General features: G+C 37.7%; 1 protein-coding gene across 1 annotated transcript in view; it reads left to right on the top strand.

Annotated features, from left to right (window-relative positions):
• The first annotated feature begins 949 nt into the window (after window positions 1–949).
• The window catches only part of LOC133531141 (protein FAM98A-like), a 38,531-nt gene continuing 17,560 nt past the window's right edge, over window positions 950–21,920 (top strand). Inside the window, exons 1-5 of the mRNA XM_061869267.1 lie at window positions 950–1,183; window positions 2,516–2,748; window positions 5,233–5,366; window positions 10,650–10,785; window positions 12,518–12,672. Of these exons, the coding sequence (XP_061725251.1) occupies window positions 1,146–1,183; window positions 2,516–2,748; window positions 5,233–5,366; window positions 10,650–10,785; window positions 12,518–12,672 (696 nt within the window). The 5' untranslated portion in view covers window positions 950–1,145. The remainder of the gene's footprint in view (window positions 1,184–2,515; window positions 2,749–5,232; window positions 5,367–10,649; window positions 10,786–12,517; window positions 12,673–21,920) is intronic.

Genomic DNA, 21,920 nt, shown 5'->3' with positions numbered 1-21,920 from the left:
TATGTACTTACCTAATATTATGTAGGTATGTAATGTACTTACCTAACCCACATAGGCGCACCATAGGCGTATCGTATGCAACTGTGCATAGGTTGGACACCTAGTACAGTATCAGTAACTACCTACCTTGATGTTTATTTATTAAGTTTGTATCTTATGTAAATGTTGTGGCATGTGGTACAGTGGTACCCAATTACCTACCTGGTTATTTTATTTATTAATGATAGTAAGACACAAAGTATCTATCTATTCTATCTAGTTCTCTATGTCCTACCCTTACCATCGACTTGGTCGTTTAATAAATTAAACAGATAGAATATCAACCGACTATCTAAAGATCAAACAAACCATCGTGTTTGTTAAACGATTCTCGCTTGGCTACAAAATTGTTGATCAACAATACGTCGGCTACGCCATTAGGAGCTGTAAATAACTGGCAGTAATCTAAAAACATGACTATTTATACTATAAATGCCATAAAATCTTTCAATAACAAGCAAACAAGTTTTGGTGTAGAATTGAATGTTTATTTTATTAGTAGGTTTATCTCACAATTTAATGCTTTGAAAAAATCGTTCTGTTAAGTTCTAGAGTAGAATAATTATCAATTTAGAACTCAACGGAATAAACTTAAAAAAAAAAGTTTTAGGCAAGTTGAACATTATTTAGATATCTTTTCAAATTCTACATAAATTGCGGGTTTTTCTTTAACAGTTGATTAAGGTTGCCAGTGTTTAAATTCATATTTGTATCCGTCCATTAAGTATAAATATCAAAGATAAATATAGTCAAATTATTCACATTCCCGAAATGAAAATATTAGAGGAATTTCAAAATAACGTTATAATCATATATTCTATGCTGAAACAACAATTTATAGATTTGTGATCATAACGATATCGATAATCTTCTTCTTTGTACCGATAACGAAATAGGTTTTTTTAGCCTGGCAATACTTAGTTTGACTAGAGAAAAGCGGAAAGCCTACAGCATCAGCAGCAGAAATTAGCCGATGGAAAGTTGGATAAAAGTCCTAGAATATCTCTGCTGATCGTTAACATTAGGTTTTATTTTTAGTCATAAGTCGTAGTTGCAAAAATCTACAGCAATAACTAGCTTGTTTGTAAGTGTAACCCGTCGTAAAGATGGATAATGACATATTGGATTCTCTTAACGATTTGGGGTGAGTTTTAGGCCGTATGTTGTGTATTTTAGAACATATTTATGAGTATTTGTGTGATATTATCAATACTAATCTATCTACAAGCTCTCGTTCCGTAAAAAGTAGTAAAATTCTCGAATTTTTCAATCTGTACAGGTTATAAAACATTGATCCATTTTTGCCGATATTCTGTGTACCTGATTAAATTATTGCATGAATATCATAATATGAACAATTTAGATGCCAATACTTTCATGTATATCCCAGTTGCTCATGTATGCAGTTGCTATGTGTATGTGAACATTGTGAACAGTAGAAGTTGTATCTCTGACTAAAATCTATTTCAGTATTGCACAATTTTTATTTTTGTTTGTATATTGCATGTTATTACAGCAAGTACACGTTTTATTTATTAACCATTCACACAGTAGAACAAAGTTCACTCTTCCTTCCTTCAAAAACTAAGAATTAAATCACCTAAATACACCTAAAACTTGTGGACCCCTATTTTAGTATGTTCTTAATGTACATAAAAAGTACACAAAATAAATTAGTGTATAACTCCTTATCTATTTATATAATGCAATAACTATTGCACACCTCAAACAACAAAATTTTAGAAATAGCAAAATAAGTACAAGATCACATGTGGTGTAAATAGAAGTTGGCCGTAGCAACAGCCTCCTGAAGACTGTCTGAACGCTTAGATTGGCCGCCTCACAAAGTACTGGGTAGAGATGGTGATGGGCAGGGCTAATAAATAACCCACCTTTTTGTCTCTTGATCCTCTCTGCACACAGTGATTAATGTTGATGTAGTGGTGTTTTTATGTAATTACTAACATTGGGTGTAAGTTATTCTAGTTTTACTTACAACAATTATCTCCTCTGAATTAAAGAATTTTTTTAATACAGTGGTGTATCTACTAATCATTTTGCAAATGTCATTTTAAGGTACATTTCATTGTCTTCATTGATGATGTGCATTACAGCAATAATATCATGTCACATTATATAGTTTGTGCCACAACACACAACATAAACTAATTGTGTTTGGGGTTGTTAGAATTGTCTCAATAGGTATTACCTTCCTTGACATTTTATATATGCTAAATATTGTAATTAATTGACTGACTATGTAAATTTAATTTTTCTTGACTTTTTATCTGTTTGTATGTTTTCATTTTCCTGACATCTATTTTTCTAGTGTGTAAGCGAATTGGTGTAGTACTGTAAGCTTGCACTGTGTTAAATAAATAAATATAAATATAAATATTAGTTACCCATGAAAAGAACAGTCAGTGATAAAAGCTTGTGCCAAAAATGAAATTTTTGCCAAAAACTTATTTTCCAGTTACACTGGCCCTCTAACCGATGAAGCTGCCTTCGCCAAAGCAGTTGACGGCGGCCCAAAGTCCCTGGAATACACCAAACTGATCCACATCCTTGCTGAAGAGCTGAAGAAGCTATGTAACCTTGAAGAGACTGTAAACATGATGAATGATCCAGATGAATCCAGCTCCTTCCTGTTGGAGCTTAGTTCCTTTTTGAAGGAGCTGGGGTGTCCTTATAAGAATCTAGTTACAGGTATGCTAAACATTAAGAAGTAGAAAATATGTTTAAGTATTTTTATAGATACCACTAATCCATGCAAGGCTGTCTTGGAAAATTCTCGGCTGGGCCGAACTGGAGGACGTCGCGCTAGAACGTGAAAAATGGAAATCCCTTTTGAGAACCCTATGTCCCTGATGAGGGAAACAGGATACCATTATCATAATCATCAATTTTTATAGATGTTTACTTATAATTTGTATAGCATGCGGTTTGTATGTGATTGTGACACCATTTCTGACATTTATTAGCTTGTACGTTTTTAATGTAAGTCAACAGTTGTCTGTGAACTTGAAAAAAATCATGTTTACATTCATATAAGTGTATCCAAGAATATCCAAGGTATCCAAAGGCCTACCTGTCTATATTTGGCTTAGGACCAGAATATTATCTGTATTACTATATCATTGAATAAAGCATAGTTCATATAGAATTGGTACGCACTAGAAGATTGTTATTTTTTTAAGTTAATAAAATAAGAAAGTTATGAATGGTGAATTTTAAATAGTAATGTATTTAGCTTTCAAATATGTATAAATAAATAAATAAACTCTGTTATGTAAATAATTACGAACTGTTTTCATAATGGACCCCCGTCATTTTCTGAACAACACTTTTGTCGACATTTTTGGCGTATTGATTTCTTGTAGATCGCAATGAATTGATACCCTGGACAATTTGACTAGTCTTATTTAATTTTTTTTCATGATTGCCCAGTAGTTTTTGATAGATTGAAATTGGGAACAATTCGAAGGATTCATCTCGCGGGGTATGTAATTGGCCTGATTATTAGCATTCCATACCAAAACTTTTTTTGGGTAGTGGCAGCTGGCTAAATCTGGCCAACATTTCACAGGACCGTTATGGGTTCTAATAAATACCAATACTCATTTCTCTAAGCACTCTTTAATATAAAGGTCCGACTTCATTGTTGACTATGTTATAAAACTTTTCTCTTACAGCCGAAATTATAAATTCCTTGCCATATCATATGTTTTTTTGCGAACTTGTCAAGTTTCACGAACTTATATTATTCGGGTAAATTACCTCTATTCTTGGCCATATAAAACTTCGAACCGAGTAGTTGATTAAAATCGAGTTTTACATACGTCTTGTCGTCCAACAACAAGCAACCTTCGAATTTTGTCAATACTGGGTCGTACAATAGTCGAGCTAGTGTTTTAGCTTGTCGGATCTGTTTAACAGTCCGATTTGGCTGTTTTATTGCTCGATAGCTCTTATAGCCACCTCTGAGGTGAATCATCTTTATCTCTCTAGAAGTTTCTTTGAATTTTTGGGATAAATCGTAATTAGACCGTCCTGAATTTTGTTTGAGTGACCTTGGGACTTTTTTTCCAAAATCTTGTTATCTGTAGTAGGTCTGGGAGACCTCCGATTAGTTTGTGTTTTCCTGTCGGCTGATAGAGTCTCCTTGTAACGTTTTATGACCCTACAAATACTAGCTTTTAGCATCTTAAGCGACTTAGCTGTCTTGGTCCGGGATCGATAAGAATTTTCGAAGTATTTGTGCATGATCAATCTCCTGTTCTCAATTTTCATGGCCGAAAACTTTAAAATGCATAAAGCTAGGAAAATAATATTTTCACCATTAATACTTTGAAGGTTGGTGATTGAACTGTAATTGTCAATTTTTTTCCCGCCATGGAATTATTATTTTTTAAACATTGCTAATTATGTGCCAATTCTATATGAACTATGCTTTATCATTGTCAGGCAGATTATATAAATAGATATATTAAATAAAATAACATAAGACATTTTTTTCCAGCATTTATAATTAAATATGATTTATTTTCAGGCAACTTAGATCCATATTTTACAGACTAACATGCATTCAATGATAATAATTAAACTCTAAAATTAATCTTAGTCACATAATTTGTTTCTGCTGCACCGTTTGCTTGTTTTTTTACCATTTATTACCATTTCGAGCATATATCTTAGTGGTTACTCTGTGTGCATCTTATGACATGGGCAAGGGTAGCATATGCTCTGTGTGCACCTAAAAACTGGACCTGGGTATGTCCAGAGAGGTATGGGCACTGTGAATGTCATCTCACTTTGTGTGGTAGGGCACAGCACAGCGGATGTCACTTCAGATCTAGAGCAGAGCCCAACTGGGGAAATACCTTACAGAAATAACACTAGACCCTACTCATAGTGTTGTTTCTGCTGGTGAGTAAGGTTGCCAGAGCTCAACTAGGGTGTGGAGTGTTAGGGTTTGCAACACGCATGTAACACGTCTGGAGTAGCAGGTCTCCAATGTCTCCATAGGCTACGGTGTCTGCTTATCATAAAGCGGGCCGTATATTTGTTTGTCACCGACATAGTAAAAAAACCTAAAAGCTGTAACTGCTACTACATGTTGGCTTTAGCTCCAAATGTCTGTAACACTTGTGGACAGGATAGCCTTTTTTAACTTATTCAATAATTATCCAGGTCACATGTCCTCACGCCTGGAGACTAAGGAAGACAAGATCCTACTACTCGACTACTTGATCTCAGAGCTGATGGCAGCCAGGATTGTGGGGGTTGACCGGCCTAAGGAGAAACCGGGGATGGAGATTGTCATGGTAGGTTGTTGGCTTATTATCATGGCTCATAGAGTACATACCTTTTTAAAATAGTTAGCTGATCCAGCAAAGCATTGTCTCTCTCCGATGAGCAGTAGATTTACTGGGGTAGTGATTTCACTATCAGAAAGAGACAACGCTTTGCTGGATCAGCTATCTCTATTAAGAGGAATTCCTAGTTGCGATTTTTCCATACAAACGCTCTCGACTGATTCCTCCCTGGATTTTCAACCTAGAGCAGTGATTTTTTCAAATAAGATCAATATCATCAATATCTGTGCCGCTATGTTTTGCTTTTTTGGATTATTTTATTTTGAAGAAAGATACAGCGCCTCGAAAATCGCAAAAACGGCTCAATTGAATTGGCTGTAAAAAAAGGCACAGTATACAAATATGACAAAAAATATCCAAAAAATCAAAACATAGCGGCATAGATTATTTCTTCCTCTTGCAGTTTCCAAAATTTCATAAAGATTGATTGCGTTTTGGAGGAGGAAACAGTCGAGAGCGAAACCTCGATTTTTGAGTTTTTTGCGTGTGAATTTTAGTCCGAGCTGCAGTTGTCCTTATCGCACGAATTAGAGGCGGAGACAGTTTCTAAATATACGTACACAGAAGGAATAGTGATGGGCATAACATGTTAATGGTTAAAATGAGAAAAAATACACCAACAACCAACAGTCGATCGCCGTAATATAACCAAAATACCACGTAGTTCTAAGAAAAGGGTGCCATGTGTTTTCAGACTCTTTAATGTAACAACTATTATGTACCATGGTTTCGTAATAAAGATTTATATTCTATTCTATTCTAAAATGTACCCGTAATGGCCTGTCACTTCAAACCGTTTTTAGGGTTCCGTAGCCAAATGGCATAAAACGGAACCCTTATAGTTTCGCCATGTCCGTCTGTCTGTCTGTCTGTCTGTCTGTCTGTCTGTCTGTCTGTCTGTCCGAGGCTTTGCTCCGTGGTCGTTAGTGCTAGAAAGCTGAAATTTGGCATGGATATATAAATCAATAAAGCCGACAAAGTCATACAATAAAATCGAAAAATTTAATTTTTTTTAGGGTACCTCCCCTACACGTAAAGTGGGGGTGAAATTTTTTTTTCGCTTCAACCCTAGAGTGTGGGGTATCGTTGGAAAGGTCTTTCAAAACTAATATGGGTTTTCAAGAAACATTTTTTGATAAAGTGAATATATTCGGAGATAATCGCTCCGAAAGAAAAAAAAAATGTGTCCCCCCCCCTCTAACTTTTGAACCATAGGTCCAAAAAATATGAAAAAAATCGTGGAAGTAGAGCTTAAGAAAGACATTAAATGAAAACTATAGCGGACATGATCAGTTTAGTTGTTTTTGAGTTATCGCAAAAAGTTTTCCCTTCATAGTAAAAAGACTTATTTTAATTAGGTACTGATTATGCAAATTTGCCTATTTGTTTAACTCAGGTGAAAGGTACCGTTTCATCCCTTGGTTAACAATTTACTATACTTTAAGCTACAGTTTAGCTTATTGTGACGGAAGAGTAACTACGGAACCCTACACTGAGCGTGGCCCGACATGCTCTTGGCCGGTTTTTTTTTTGTATTTTTTTACATTGCAGGTCATGTAGTGCTTATGTTTAGTTATGTTTACTATTAAAGGCCTGTAAACAAAGCTAAGTAGGATAATAGGTACAACCTGCTTATTTTGATTAAAACATCATAAATACCCATTAACAATTTGATTGTCTTGCATTGCTCACACTTGTGCGTCACAAGTAAACCACTAGATAGCAAATTTACATTACGGCTAGCCGATATCAAAATAAGGGCCATTTTGAAATGCGGCGGTTCAACGATTAAGGTATGTTGCGGTAATACCAGATGTGGGTGAAGAACGTAGGAAATTCATTTCTCCCTAATTTGGCTTTCTTTTTTAATGTTGGCAACATTGTGTAAGATGCCATTTCATTGCCTCGACTGCCAGTGTCCCAGCGCCACTCAGGGATATCGGGCTTGTGCTATGCGCAATCACATAGAGCAAGGTAAATTTCGGGTATCCGATCTTCGCCCTTTTTTTTATACTACGTCGGTGGCAAACAAGAATACGGCCCGCCTGATGGTAAGCAGTATCCGTAGCCTATGTACGCCTGCAACTCCAGAGAAGTTACATGCGCGTTGCCGACCCTAACCCCCCGCCCCTCGTTGAGCTCTGGCAACCTTACTCACCGGCAGGAACATAACACTATGAGTAGGGTCTAGTGTTATTTGGCTGCGGTTTTCTGTAAGGTGGAGGTACTTCCCCAGTTGGGCTCTGCTCTAGATCTGGAATGACATCCGCTGTGCTGTGCCCTACCACACAAGGCGAGATGACATTCACAGTGCCCATACCTCTCTTTTTGACGTAGTTTAAGGACATACCCGGGTCCAGGCCCTGTAATATATTTTGTGTATTGTGATGAAAATGTGATTGTTTTTGTAATTGTGTTAATGTATAATTTCGTTTTAGATGTTTATTTATAAAACAATCCAATCAAGAACAGACCTAGGATTGCTGTAGACCAATATCCAATTTTGACCCTTCCAGGTAAAGATGGGAAAGAAACAATACGATCTTTACCCATTTAAAAAACAGCAGTGTAGGTCAAATTTTAAATTTTCTTCAAATTACCTACTTAATTATCACATTTATTGTTTTCTTGATCACACTTTCGTACCCTTATTATTATCCAGTACCAACGCGACGGTAAATCAAAAGGAAATATTTAGGTAGTCTATTTTGTATGTATGTGTATGTACACCTACTTACTGACAATGACATTTTTTTAATTTCCGCTGCTCAAAGGTTGCCTGGAGATTGCGTTTTAGCGATTAGACCGCATGTTGTTTACCTGTGCTTATGTTTCTGTTTTCTTTTGTATTGTTTTCTTTATTCCATTTTTTATTCCATTCTTTTTAAAACCTTTCTACATAACATTAGGTCTACTTGGGTGGCTTACAAGTTAGTATTTTGTTTAATATCTTGTAAACAGAACAACTATGAAAGTTACAAGAAATCAAACAAAAAACTAACATGTATACCGCCGAAGTAGACCTAATATTATGTAGTACGAAAGTACCTACACATACGGATGCATATGTAGATGTGAACGCACACATATATAGTTAGTTTCGGATACAAAATAGAGATAGCACTTCGAAATTAGTTTCCTTAAAATGCTTCAAGAGGGCTCTCTTTTCCTATATATTTTATTCTATTACTTTACTCTTTGCATACGATCCTTACATTTTATCCAAAAAAAGATTGTATATCAACTATATATATAATTGCAATATTTTACCGTCAAAATCGCAATTGTTAGCACATTGTTTACTTATCAAATTGCCTTATGACATAAGTATCAAAGTTTGAGAGCCACAATTTTACCAAATGTTTGTATCAGGGTTAAGATCGGATACAAAAATATGAAAAATAGAACATTCGCTGACAACTTTTAAATTTGTATTGTTGGCTGCAATTTATATACGTAGGAGAAGGCTAAACTCCGGACCTATTTCTTTGTGATACCTTATTCTCTTTCCATTTAAACCAACTTTTATTCACCATCCGATGTTACCCCTTGATGGCAAAACACTCGTTACCCTAAAAAAAGTATGTTTCATCTTTACACGTGTACAAAACTAAAACCTTTATATATTGAAGATTACCAAAATTCAGGCTGAATCTACGGTTATTATTTAACGATTTGCTCCGTACTTCAAGAATCTGACACGTTCTAGAAAAAAAAAATCGCGAGTTCTCTCAATTGGTCCCAAAATTGACCGGCACTATTCCAAGTATTCCAACATACCTTACCCAGATTGTCATTGCGATACGTTCTTCAATAAGACGGCACAAGTTTAGCCCCATCGTACTACTACTACTATTTAGATTGTAGGTTAACCATACCTACTTACAAAATTTCACAACACACTATGATCACACCCAACTTATTGTCACGGATAGGTACGACGACCGAAGCAAGGACCTCATTCTTTTTTGTAGTCTTTATCTGAATTAATTACTAGATACAGTATAATATAATAAATAAATAATCAATATAAATAAATATTATAGGACATTATTACTCAAATTGACAAGTACCACAGTAAGCTCAATAAGACTTGTGTTGAGGGTACTTAGACAACGATATATATAATATATAAATATTTATAAATACTTAAATACACAGAAAACACCCATGACTCGGGAACAAATATCCATGCTCATCACACGAATATATGCCCTTACCAGGATTTGAACCCGGGACCATCAGCTTCGTAGGCAGGGTCACTACCCACTAGGCCAAACTGGTCGTTAAAATAATAATTAAAAACAATATTATGTGATAACATCAAACACAACTTGTGTCGGGCAGCGCAGGATGAATTCCGGCCGGCTCGCCGGCAATGTCAACGGAACGGCGCGCAATGAGCGGGCGCTCGCGTCTCGCATCTGTGTGCGCGCACTCACACTTAGATAGCTCCCGCTCCCGCCCACCGCAGCGCGACAGAAACATAGCTTCAAAAATTCGAGATTTGAAAAGTTGCTCAGCTAGGAATTGCTCTTAAAAAGGTGTCACTACAGGCAAAATAATAATGCTACTTTCTTTGCACATTATACATTTTTTTACTCTAAGAAAATGTTGGGTTGGGTGGGTGGCTTCCGAGGATGCGCAGTGTTGGTATATAAAAATTATTTAAGTGATGCACCGCCTGTGTTGGTAATGCATAGTTTGCCCGATAATAGTGATATTGGAAAAATCTGATTACTTTTTATACATTTCCTTCATCCAGCTCTATCTGTTCTGTTCTGAAATGGAATTTATTGGCAACAAAAAACATTTTGACAAAATTTACAAGTCTGACGCTGACTGTATTTTTTTTCCAAAACCTATAAATGCTAATCATCCTTAATGTGATTTTAGTTAAGATATTTTTTGTTATTAACATAGTTTTTAAGTGTTATTGTACATAAATAAAAGTTTATGAGCCACGAGCTTCAAATAAACGTTAATTTAATTTAATTCAAAAGATAGGGATGGTTTCCTAAGACCATTTTTGCTTAGCGGGATCTGGTTAGCGCTATGCTAAGCTGTCCTCACTCAGTGCCACAATTAAAAAATTCACTTTGTATAATTAATATTATAAATCTTCCAGACTGGTTTTAAACATCTTGATCTTTAATAATTATTGATCATATACATACACTAAGGCAATAGGTGTATTAATTGGGATATACTTATTCTTTTAATTAATTTCAGCAAGAATCTCCCACTGCCAAGGATCTGAAGGAGATACTGATAGCGCTAAAGTTCAACAAACCACCGCCCAACATCACAGCTGAGATGCTGTTCTCGAAGTTGGAGTCGAAACTTAAGGACACCATACAGAAAGAAGGTAAAAGCCTTTAGTAATGTTAACTTTTCTGCAAGAATCTCCCACAAGGAGCTGAAGGAGATTCGCATAGCGCTAAAGTTCAACAAACCACCGCCCAACATTACTGCCGAAATGCTGTCCTCCAAACTGAAGTTGAAACTTAAGAACACCATACAGAAGGAAGGTAGGGCAAACCTGGGCTATTCGGTGATACTTGGTTATTCAGTGAACTATCACTGAATAACCAAGCCACTGAATAAACTGACTAAGTTTTATTGTCTTTTAGCCGAGTTGCCCTGTAATTTTATTGCTAAAACGATGTCTAAGAAATAGCACGAATGTGGCTAATGTGGTGTAATATGGTTCCAAGTCATAAAATTACCAGGTAACTTGGCTAAAGACTATAAAACTGACTATCACCGAATAACTATGTAAGGTAGAAGTACTAGTGCTCGACGCTGCACTAGTCATCGACATGGGCACTTTATTTCATGGAAATAGAGGTTAAATTTGAACAACGAAGATTTTTCTGTATTCGAACTTAATCCTTGTCACTTTGACATAAAGCGCCCATGTCGAGTACTAGTGCAGCGTCGAGCACTAGTACTTCTACCTTATCACCAAATAGCCAAGGTTTGCCCTATTATTTATTATTATATTAACTAGCGATCTACCCCAGCTTCGCCCGGATTACATACAATTCATCTTATTTATCGTATAGCAGTTACACTAGAACATTCTCAGTACAAATAACACACCTAAATCTTCCTCAAGAATCACTTGATAGGTGAAACTGAATGAAAATCCGTTCAGTAGTTTTTGAGTTTATCGCGAAGGCCCTGCCTACGAAGCTTAGGTCCCAGGTTCGAATCCCAGTGCGGCATTTATTTCTGTGTGTATCACTAATATTTGTTTTTGAGTTTTGGATATCACAAGTATCACAACAGCCGGGCTAAGATGGTCGCTTTTTTATCATCTGTCATCATGTCTGTCACGTTCTAACAAATAGGTAAGTGCGAAAGTGACGCATGACATGACAAGTGATAAAAATGCGACCATGATACCGCCGCAGTTGGGCTAAGATGGTCGGCTTTTTAACGTTTGTCACCATGCCTGTCACGTTCTAACAAGTATGTAAGCGCGAAAGTGACGGGCATAGTGACTAGTGATAAAAATGGAACCATGTTGCTATTGCAGGACTAGGTAGTATAAGATTAGAGATGCAACGAATAGTGGCTTGGCGGAATACCGAATAACGAATATCCGGCGAAGTCATTGGCCGAATAGCCGAATATTCGGTTAGAAGTTGTCCCTAAAATGAAGTATATTCGAATTCGAACGCGCGCGTGTGTGCACTGTGCAAGTTGCAACTTGTGTCTTGCTGTAGGCAGTCTTTGATAGAAATGGCGCTTATTCTGCACGCATTGTTGACATTGCGGTGCGTTAGTTTCATCGTGTGTGTAAAAAATTTATTCTTCTCATGTTTCGTACTATCTATGAATAAAAAGGTAGTCTGAAAGATTATACTGATCTTAATAATTGATTACTTGTAATTTGTTACTTTTTTACCCCTCGATTACCGTTATCTGCGTGTTAACGTACTATTCGTTATCCAGCCGAATACTATGCTACTATTCGGTATTCGGCCGAATAGAGAAATTATGACCGAATAGGCCGGATACCGAATAGTGGCCGAATATACGTTGCATCTCTATATAAGATGGTTCATAATCATCTTTTTTTGTGTCCACAGGTCAACAGTTAGTAGGGAAGCCATTATACAACAAAGCCATGACCGAAAAAGACTGGAAGGCACTCGAGACAGCCTTCTCGGAGATGTATGAGGAATACAGGTTGCGGAGAGAAACATTGATCACTAGGTTGGAGTGCACGGTGCAGAGTTTTGAGGTAAGATGTTTTTACAAATATGTTTACAATGGAAAAAATAACTCATTTTATCAGAGGCAGTTTTAGAGGCCGAGCGTGGCGAGAACTGCTAAATGTCGAGCATAAAATGGCTATTTATGCTCAAATTTTCACTTAAGAATGTAGGTTGAGGAGTGAAATATTGATCACTAGGTTGGAGTGTCTACGATGTAGAGTTTTGAGGTAAGAAAGTCTAAATACCTAATCTGATTCTTAAGAGATTGAACTTTAGAGCAAAATACAACCAAGTATTTTTTTATTTTATTTGAATTATATTTTTATCAAGTGAAGCGAGGAGCAAGGCTCGGAAACCGGTTAAATTTCCAAACCGTTATATAAGGACGCCTTGACAGGTTATTCGTATAAAGATACATGCAAATCTCGTCCTTATGGCAAGCGACAAAGTAGGACGTTTGCCGGCCCCTGTCACAAATAGTAGTAAACACATCAAAAGCAAGCAACTGGACTAGTCCTTAACAGGCTAGTAGCGCCATGTACAGATCCGTACAGCGCCATCTACGTTGGGAGTAGGGAGGATATGCCGATTCCAGCTCACTTTAGGTATTTATCTCCCCCTCCCCCCCTCACCCCCCCTCACCCCCCCTCACACCCCTCCTCACACCCCCCCTCACCCCCCCTCACACCCCCCCCCCCTCAACCCCCCTCCCCCCTCTCCCCCTCCCCCCACCCCTCAACCCCCCTCCCCCCTCCCCCCTCTCCCCTCAACCCCCCTCCCCCCTCCCCCACCTTCCCCGCCGCCGCCTCCCCGCCCTCCCCCCCCCCGCCCCCCTCCCCGCCGCTGCCCCTGGCCTGCGCCACTTGGTAGTTCGGCAAAGATCCGTTAGATGGCGCCACTAGCCCCCCCCCCCCCTTCCCGCCGCCTCCCCGCCCTCCCCCGCCCCCTCCCCGCCGCTGCCCCTGGCCCTGCGCCCCTTGGTAGTTGTGCATATATCCTCGCCAGTTGGCGCTACTTTCTATGTTTAAGGTATTTATCTCCCGAGGGAAAACTTCGCTAAAATAGATGGCACCACTTTGTACGTGTACGACAAACAAAAAGTGACGAGGTGGCCTCCAGTGGCGAAGGTCGGATTCGAACCAGCGTCTTTAGCTGACCGGGGCGTCTTTAGCCAGTTAACGTCATGAACCCCTAGGCCACCCCGTCACGGTGAAACTGGTCCTAATTTCTCGTTACTGGCTCAATTTAGGTATTTATCTCCCGACGTGTTGCATCAGCCGCCACCGTGGCGCCGACGGCCACCTGCAAATTCCTACGTGGGCGTCGAGGTCGATCGAGATAAGAGAGAGAATAAGTTAGATTTAAAATATGCATATATATATTTATATGTTTATATATTGGCGCTACTTTGTATGTATCTGACGCCACAGAGCACGTGTACGCGTCAAGGTCCAGGTCGATGGCATCGGCTTGCTCCAGGTGCGGTTGGTTTTGGAGCTTGTGGTCAACAAATATATGGACTTTGTACTTTTCCAACTGCCCAATAAGTTTGTTTTAAAATATGCATACGGGCATATTTGCAAGAGCACATAATATAGAGTGGTTAAAACCGGATAGAAAAATGTATATTTTCTTGAATACCTGGGTATTCGATATTTATCCAGGTACTAGTCGTAATGTTAAACATACATGTTTTTACTTACATTACGGGATGTTTCATGTTAATCTAAAAGTTGTAACTATTTCTAGTTACATCTGGTAACATTTACATCACACTTTTTAGAAAAGGGAGTTTCTAAACCTAAGTATGTCGTTAACTAGCAAAGTCGAGTATATCTGTATGTGAATAATAAATAAATATCGAATATCCAGGTATTCAAGAAAAATACATTTTTATATCCGGTTGTAACCACTCTATATTATGTAATAGGTATTTTTTTAGCTGACCTAATTCCGATTCCTGGTACTGGTGAACTTATTTATACCACGTCGGTGGCAAATACTGTCCGCCTGATGATAAACTGTCACCGTAGCCTATGGATGCCTGCACCTTTAGAATTGTTACACGCGCATTGCCAACACTTTAAAAACCTATACACTGCTTTTTGAATTGGGAATGGGAAATTTCCTATAGCTCGTTGAACAATAATGTGGAGAAATGATCATGTATGCGCAGGTGTGTAGATAGATAGGTATACTGAAATAAAAAAAAAAGTTTAAAAGTGAATGAGTAATTATTTATTTACCAATAATTTAGCTATTTTACAATGTCCCCATGCAAGGGTTTTATTACCATTGTTCAAAATGAATCTCTTTTCATCTTTACCACAGAGAATTTTCTTTCTTCTAATTTGAGTGTACATATTGTGCTTATCACTAATCAAATTATACATGTTATCATAGAGAGTTTTACTCAAGTCTAAACAGGTATAGTATTTATTAAAATTTAACCTACGTACAGCAGCGGCGTTAACACCTTTGTTTTTTTTTATACATTTAATTTCGTTATTGTCATCCGAGTCTAATATATACGCATACATTTTTGCCCTTAACCCAACAAATTCTCGTATTATTCTTCCATTGTTTTCGTCCTTCATCATGCCCACAACCTTTTTATTGACTTGTGGTAAATTATATACGTTGTTTTGAGGCAAATCTGAAGTGTCAAATCTGCTTTGCAAGTCAGGTTTAATGTCTTCGTAAAAGTTATCTGTTTTGATATGATAAACAAAAGAGTCGGTGTCCGTGTATAAAAGGCTTACATTATCACCGTATTTATTTAACATGTAATCATAGTGGAAGTTGTACATGATTTGTTTACTCAAATCTAATACACTAAAACCTACATAAATAGGTTTGTCGTATACAATTATGGTTTTGTTCATTTGCACAGCTACCAGTTCTTCAGAGAAAATAGAGGCACTGTGGAAATTTGGTCTGGAAATGTAACGATCGAGACCATATGTAGGTTTTGTTCGTTGCTTATGTTCGCTGTGCAAAGTATCCCACTGTTTACACAACTTGACATCAACCCTTTTCTCGACATTTTCAATAGTTTTCCCGAATATGGAGTTATTCATGAGTTTAAAGAAATCTTTTTCAAAACTGTTTTTAGCTTGGACTCTCATTTGCGAATTTAAGTCAATATATGATTTTAGCCAAGATGATTGATTGAAAGTGAGAATTCTATGAATTTTCTTACAAATTAACCCTTTTTCAATATATAGTTTGAGGTTAGCATAGTGCACAACATAATTGGTTTTGTTATCGAATGTTAGCAATAACTTTTTAATTTTACCCTCAATTGGTAGTTTGGTTTCAGCACAGAAAGGGTAATCATTATGCAAGTCATGTAAGCTATGTGGATACTCCAAATCTACTTCCAATATATATCCAACATCAGAGTCTATCCGTTGTGTTGATATATCAAACAGTTTAACCTCGTCTTCACTCATCCACCTAAAGTTATCGATTGGAAGCGGGCGTCGCATGGCATCACCGTAAAGATTATTTATATCCAAATAGATGATAAAACTGCTGTCCTGATTCACGTCATAATCATGCATGAATATATTATTGGCCTTAGCATAGCGGTTTGACGCTTGACAGACACCACCTCTTATACCTTTCTTTATAAATTGAATCATTTCATAGTCCGTAAACAATTCTAGGCATACTTCGGTATGTTTCAACATGGCGTCCCAACTCAAACCGGGTGCAGTGACATATTGACACGGATCTAATTCATACGCACCTATACACACTTGTCTAAAGTTTTCAAACACTTCAGCCAATAATAGAACGTCTGTCTTTAAATATAAGTCACAGTATTCACCCAGAGTTGTAATATTGAACGCATCCCAAACATCTTTTGCATGTTGGTAATCCTCATCGGAAATATTTAAGTCCGTGAGGCTGCTATAGAAGGCGGCCTGAGGGGGTAGCGCAGTTTCCTCAAGCCGCCTCCAGTCACTTACATACTCGTAAGGGAAAACTCCCTTACGCGTATGTAACTTCATATATTTCTCACGTTCGTAACAATTATCGGATGGTGGTAAGAAATTTGGTAGTATTTTGAATTGGTCCTGTGAAAGGTTTGAAACTAGTTTATCCAAGCTACTTGACATGAATTTATACGAGTCGACAAACCTTAGACTGTATTCGTCAATCCTTAAATCGAATGAAATATATTTTTCCTTGTTAATGGGAATGCAGGTTAACTTTCCCTTAATCTTGGCTAATTCCTTAATGAATAGATGACAATCGTAACCGCTCAAATTGTGAAAGACGACTGGTATAAACTTTGGTAATTGGTAATTCAAATTACATGAATTGTGTGTTTTGCCTCTAATATTACCCGTTAAATGACAATGATCAATTACATAAGCTTCATCATCTCCAATTTTTTTCTTGCAAATATGACATATATTGGAGGATGTGTTAGCACCGGTGCTGTCGCTGTAATTTTTTTTTGGTGGTACGACTTTTTGCAAGATTTTTATGATTCTATCAGCGTCTTCACGAATGCTCTGTATAAATTTCTCCACACAATCTTCACCGCGATAGATAACAAATTTGGATAAATTATTGTCATATTCACAATGAATATAATAGGAAAAACTACATGGCACATGTTTATGGGTGTTACAAGTAGCACTTGTAGTAGTAGACTTTTCATTATCTAACGGAACTAAAATCGATTCAAAGTCACCATAAATTACAAATGGCACTTTCATTTTATTTTTATAATTTTTGAAACGTAAGTATTTATTATTAGGCTTAGGTAGCTCTACAAGTGTCTCCCCACAACCAATTGCTCGGTGTCGATCTAGTTTATTTTTATTTGCAAAGGGGTGTAAACACCCATCACATATCCATGTTGTTTTTCCATGCTTACTAATTTGCGAACTCACTAAACGAGACAAATTTTTAATCCAACAATAATGTGAAACATCACCTCTCTCAAAATATAACAAATTTACATGATTTTCGCAAGACATTTTCGAAATACGTAGAGGTACAATAGTCAGACCCCTGTCATCCCTTTTCTTATCTGTATCAATACCATATACATTAACACTGATTTTATTTAATTTTTCAAACTTTTTAATGTCCGAGAGACAAACCGGATCTTTTATACCTGTCACGTTAAAAATGTCTGTATAATGTGGGTACGATGAGGGACGATCACTGTTTTTATCAACTGGATAGAGAGCACTAATGATGGCCCAATAAAAACACTTGTTATCACGATTTTTCACGTTAACACATGCATTCTTCGATTGCACCTCGGGTGGCAGTGGTATATATGTAGATCCTTTGAGTGGTTGATATTTGTTAACGTTGACGTTGAGAAACTCAATCTTCTCGAGACCCCAACCGCTGTCCCTTTCGTCGAAATCTTCACATTTTTTGGAAATACACAAGGATATTTGTTCAAAATACGATGGAAAATCCATACAGTCTTTATGCAGAGCCACGTTTTTTGTGTTGAATGACTTTAGATCACGTATCACTTCACCTTCAGCATTGGTTTTCACAAAAGTACCAAAGAGTTCAACATTTATTTTTACATGTTTATGTGTTTTTAGTTCAATGGTAATCAGCTTTTCAAGCGTTTCTCCAATATTCAACAAATACATTTTAGGATCCAAAATGTCTGCACTCCCATTAATCCGGTATGTAATTATTCTGCACTTGAAGGCACTGTCAACAATGTAAACAGCACCGTCGGCAGACTTTTCTTGTGCACAAAGCAGGATGTGGCGGTCACTTTCCGAATGAGATATCAAACAGTTTGATAATACATCTTCGTTACAAAAGTTGCAATGATGTAACAACGCCATGGTGATGCTTCAATTCACTCGCTCAGACAACGGTACGGTCGTGCCGTGAGGCGGGCTGCGGGCAACTAAGTGAGTTGCATCATGCCATGCGCTGACGTCTGCGGTGCGCGGCGAAGCGGGGAAGGGGAGCCTGGCCGGCGACGCGCCATGCGACGCCCACACATGATTTGCACGTGTCGACACAGAGTGACTCATTATTGCATCATCGGGCTTGACTGAGAATGGTTAGAGAAAACGGGGATTTCCCGTCGACCAAACACAAGTGAATGATTACATATCTTCAAGTATACTCTGGTGAACCCACTTTGTGAGTAGAAAAAAAAGACGTAATATTCAATTATTACTGCGCGTTATTACTGTACAGCCTACAATTGCATTGGTGTAGGGGAGGAAGAAAGATAAGGGTTCTATGTTAAAATAAATAATAAATAGGTTAGTTATTGTTTTTTATTTTTATTTTCATGAAACTTTAACCGTTTCAATTGAAAATATAGGTATTACACAAAATATCGGTGGCATAACACTTGATTTCAGAGTCGACAATATCGTTTACATTGCACAAACTACCTATAATATTGCGTGCATGTTGAACATTAGCGGGGTGATATATCTTGAAATGTTTCTTGAAGAAGTTGAGACGGTTTTCGTAGGTAGACTTTATTTTGTTCAAGTATCCGATACGTGCGTTAATACACTCCATAACACATTCGATATGACTCCATTCCATGTGGTTTATCACCAAGGGGTGTGTGTTCATCACCGGTTCATTGTCACAGCTGAGTAAAAGTAACGGTACAGGAGAGATACACATCCGAAGACGATCGCACTGAATCAGCTCTGGTGAAACACACATTGGGCTATGAAAGAAGTTTCCAATGACGTCAACTTTTTCCGCAAACATTGCATTCCATTCTTCACAGGTGAGTTCATAATGGCCATTAAAACTGACACAGGTATGTAATCTGATTTTAGCTTGAATAAACTGCAACTTCAAGTATACATGGATATTTGCAATCGGAGCACTTGCACCAGCAGGACAGCGTTTGAGATTGTAGACACTCTTGCTCAGCTCACAGCAACCATCACCAGCACCGGAACAATCAATCGACGGTGTGTAAGAAGGTAAAAAAATGTTTGAATAATTCATTTTTTAAACGTATTTTCAAAGTTCCAAGACACGTTTACAATTGAGGGTGGTCAATGCTCTACTGAATGATTTTACGTGTGGCACTGGTGAGAGCGTTGTACTCAAACAGTGAATCATTGATAATGAGACAGTATGCCGTGGTGTTGGCAGGTACATTCTCTTTAAACTCCATTTCCAATTTAATATCAATAGCACCAGCTCCCGAGTTGAAGCTGTCACACTGTCTGGACGTGTCAATGACTATTAATGGAGAGTGTGTCTTGTAATGAGCATAATTTACTTGAGGGCTGGTATGATCACGGCTGTAGTACGATCGTTGGAAATTGGTAAATGCGTCATATAAGAGCGCATAGTTGTTTGTTTTAAATTCAGCCGAAAAAGGATCGTATGGATAATACTGTGCGTTCAAATACACCCTGCAATTGGTAAGATTACAATGGTCGAATATACTCATATCTTTGGTCTTGTCGTTCCTGCGTGCCGTTTGGAAACCAACAATGAGATAGCGAGGTTTCTCCAGCTGAGTACTAGTCTTGATGCACCAAATATGACGTTCTGAGGAAGGTAGTATGGGATATTCATACAGTTCCCACGTGCGGAACGCTATCTGAACTGGTATGCTGCCCTCAACATACGACATTAAGCGCAGTTTCTCCTTATCAGATACTTTTATGACTGGCATCCTCCATGTGACACGAGTGATTTCAATCTCACCATTTGGAGTCGGCGGTTTTGGTACCGTATTCGGATCAACGGGTGCTAAATCTAAACAGTTTACATCTATACTGGCGCGATTTAATATCAACTCGTGTTTCCCATTCATTATTACCTTCTTGTAATCCTCGGCGAAACCCAAGAAATGAGATAGTGGTATGGTTAATGTAAACTTGTCATGTATCTTTTTAGCACCAACTTCCCACCCCGCTGTCTGAAGACTATGGTCCATTTCCTTGGTGTATGAGATTAGTCCCTTAATGGTGGATGTGATGCCGCAGTTTCTCGCTCGATCAATCTCCACACCGTTCAATTCATAACGAATGTCTTGAAATAAAAAAGCAGCACCATTGTTGACCAGTAGACAGCCTTTCTCCACAGTGCCTTCCACTAATATTTGACTTTGACTCGGTAGTAGAATTAGATCTTGACGGTTGATACATATGTGGATGTTATCGTTGTTTTTGAAAGAGTCATTATACGGAGTGTATGGGTGAAATTCTATACTTTCTATACTGTCATCGAATAACACCTTCTCACCAATGTTTAAGATAGATGACGAGGACATACTTTGAAACCGATACTCTGTAAAAATGTACTGTTTTCTCTAGTCAATTTCCTTGGTTGTTGTTGTTTTTGTAGTGACTGCCGCTGTCTCTCGTTAATACGACGAGTTGTAGTAGTTCTCTCGACGAGAGCAAGATCTCGACTAGTTGTGAAGGTGTTGTTACCAAGGCTTTTATTGTTATGTATAATCATTTTTTTTTTACTTTTTACGAATATGCAAACGAAGTGCAATGCTTTCACCTCGGAAATTTACCGTATTACCGTGCTCGTTTACAATGCGCAATTCAATGTTTTGTATGCGATTGTTACTCTTCTTGACGGGTAGATATATAATATTGGTAGGTTGTTCAATAATTTGGTAGCCGGGCGGGACGTCAGGTGAAAACTCGTGTAAAACATGTGACGGCTTGTTGTTTACGAATGAGCCCTCCACAATATTGCACTCTATTCTTATAGTGTTTGTAATGATTATGTTAATTGTTTTATCCGACCAATGTGATGTTTTTGCTTTAAGCTTTTTCGCTGAATAACCAAACAATGACCCTATGCTGTTTGGTTTGTCAAAGCGAATATCATACTTTGGCGAGAATATCATACACTTGGAGGTATTGTTATTTACAAAGATATCCACCAATTTTTCACCATCACCTTTAGCCCTCTTTGTCATTTCCTCGTTCAAGAGGTGTATTATACTGGAGAGCTCGTATGAACCTTCAGGAATTGCGATTACATCATCCCCATAGTGAAACATATTATTGCTCTTATCAACATTAGGAATAGTGTTGAAAGTCTTAAAGTACACGAGAGCACACTCGTAAAAACCATCATTGTCCAATTCTAGAGCCGGTTGAAAGTCTACATTCAACACAGGCTCGTTACCGCTCAGACTTATTGTGAATGATGTCATAGACATGATACTGACGGGTAGACGATTAATGTAAGAATGAAACTACGCATGTAATGCTCATTATATTTATTTAAAACAAACGCTTAGCATTGG

Source organism: Cydia pomonella, chromosome 24, assembly GCF_033807575.1.
Source record: "Cydia pomonella isolate Wapato2018A chromosome 24, ilCydPomo1, whole genome shotgun sequence".
Lineage (NCBI taxonomy): Eukaryota > Metazoa > Arthropoda > Insecta > Lepidoptera > Tortricidae > Cydia > Cydia pomonella.
Note: the sequence above shows the minus strand (reverse complement) of the source record. Positions and strands in the feature narration are given on the sequence as shown.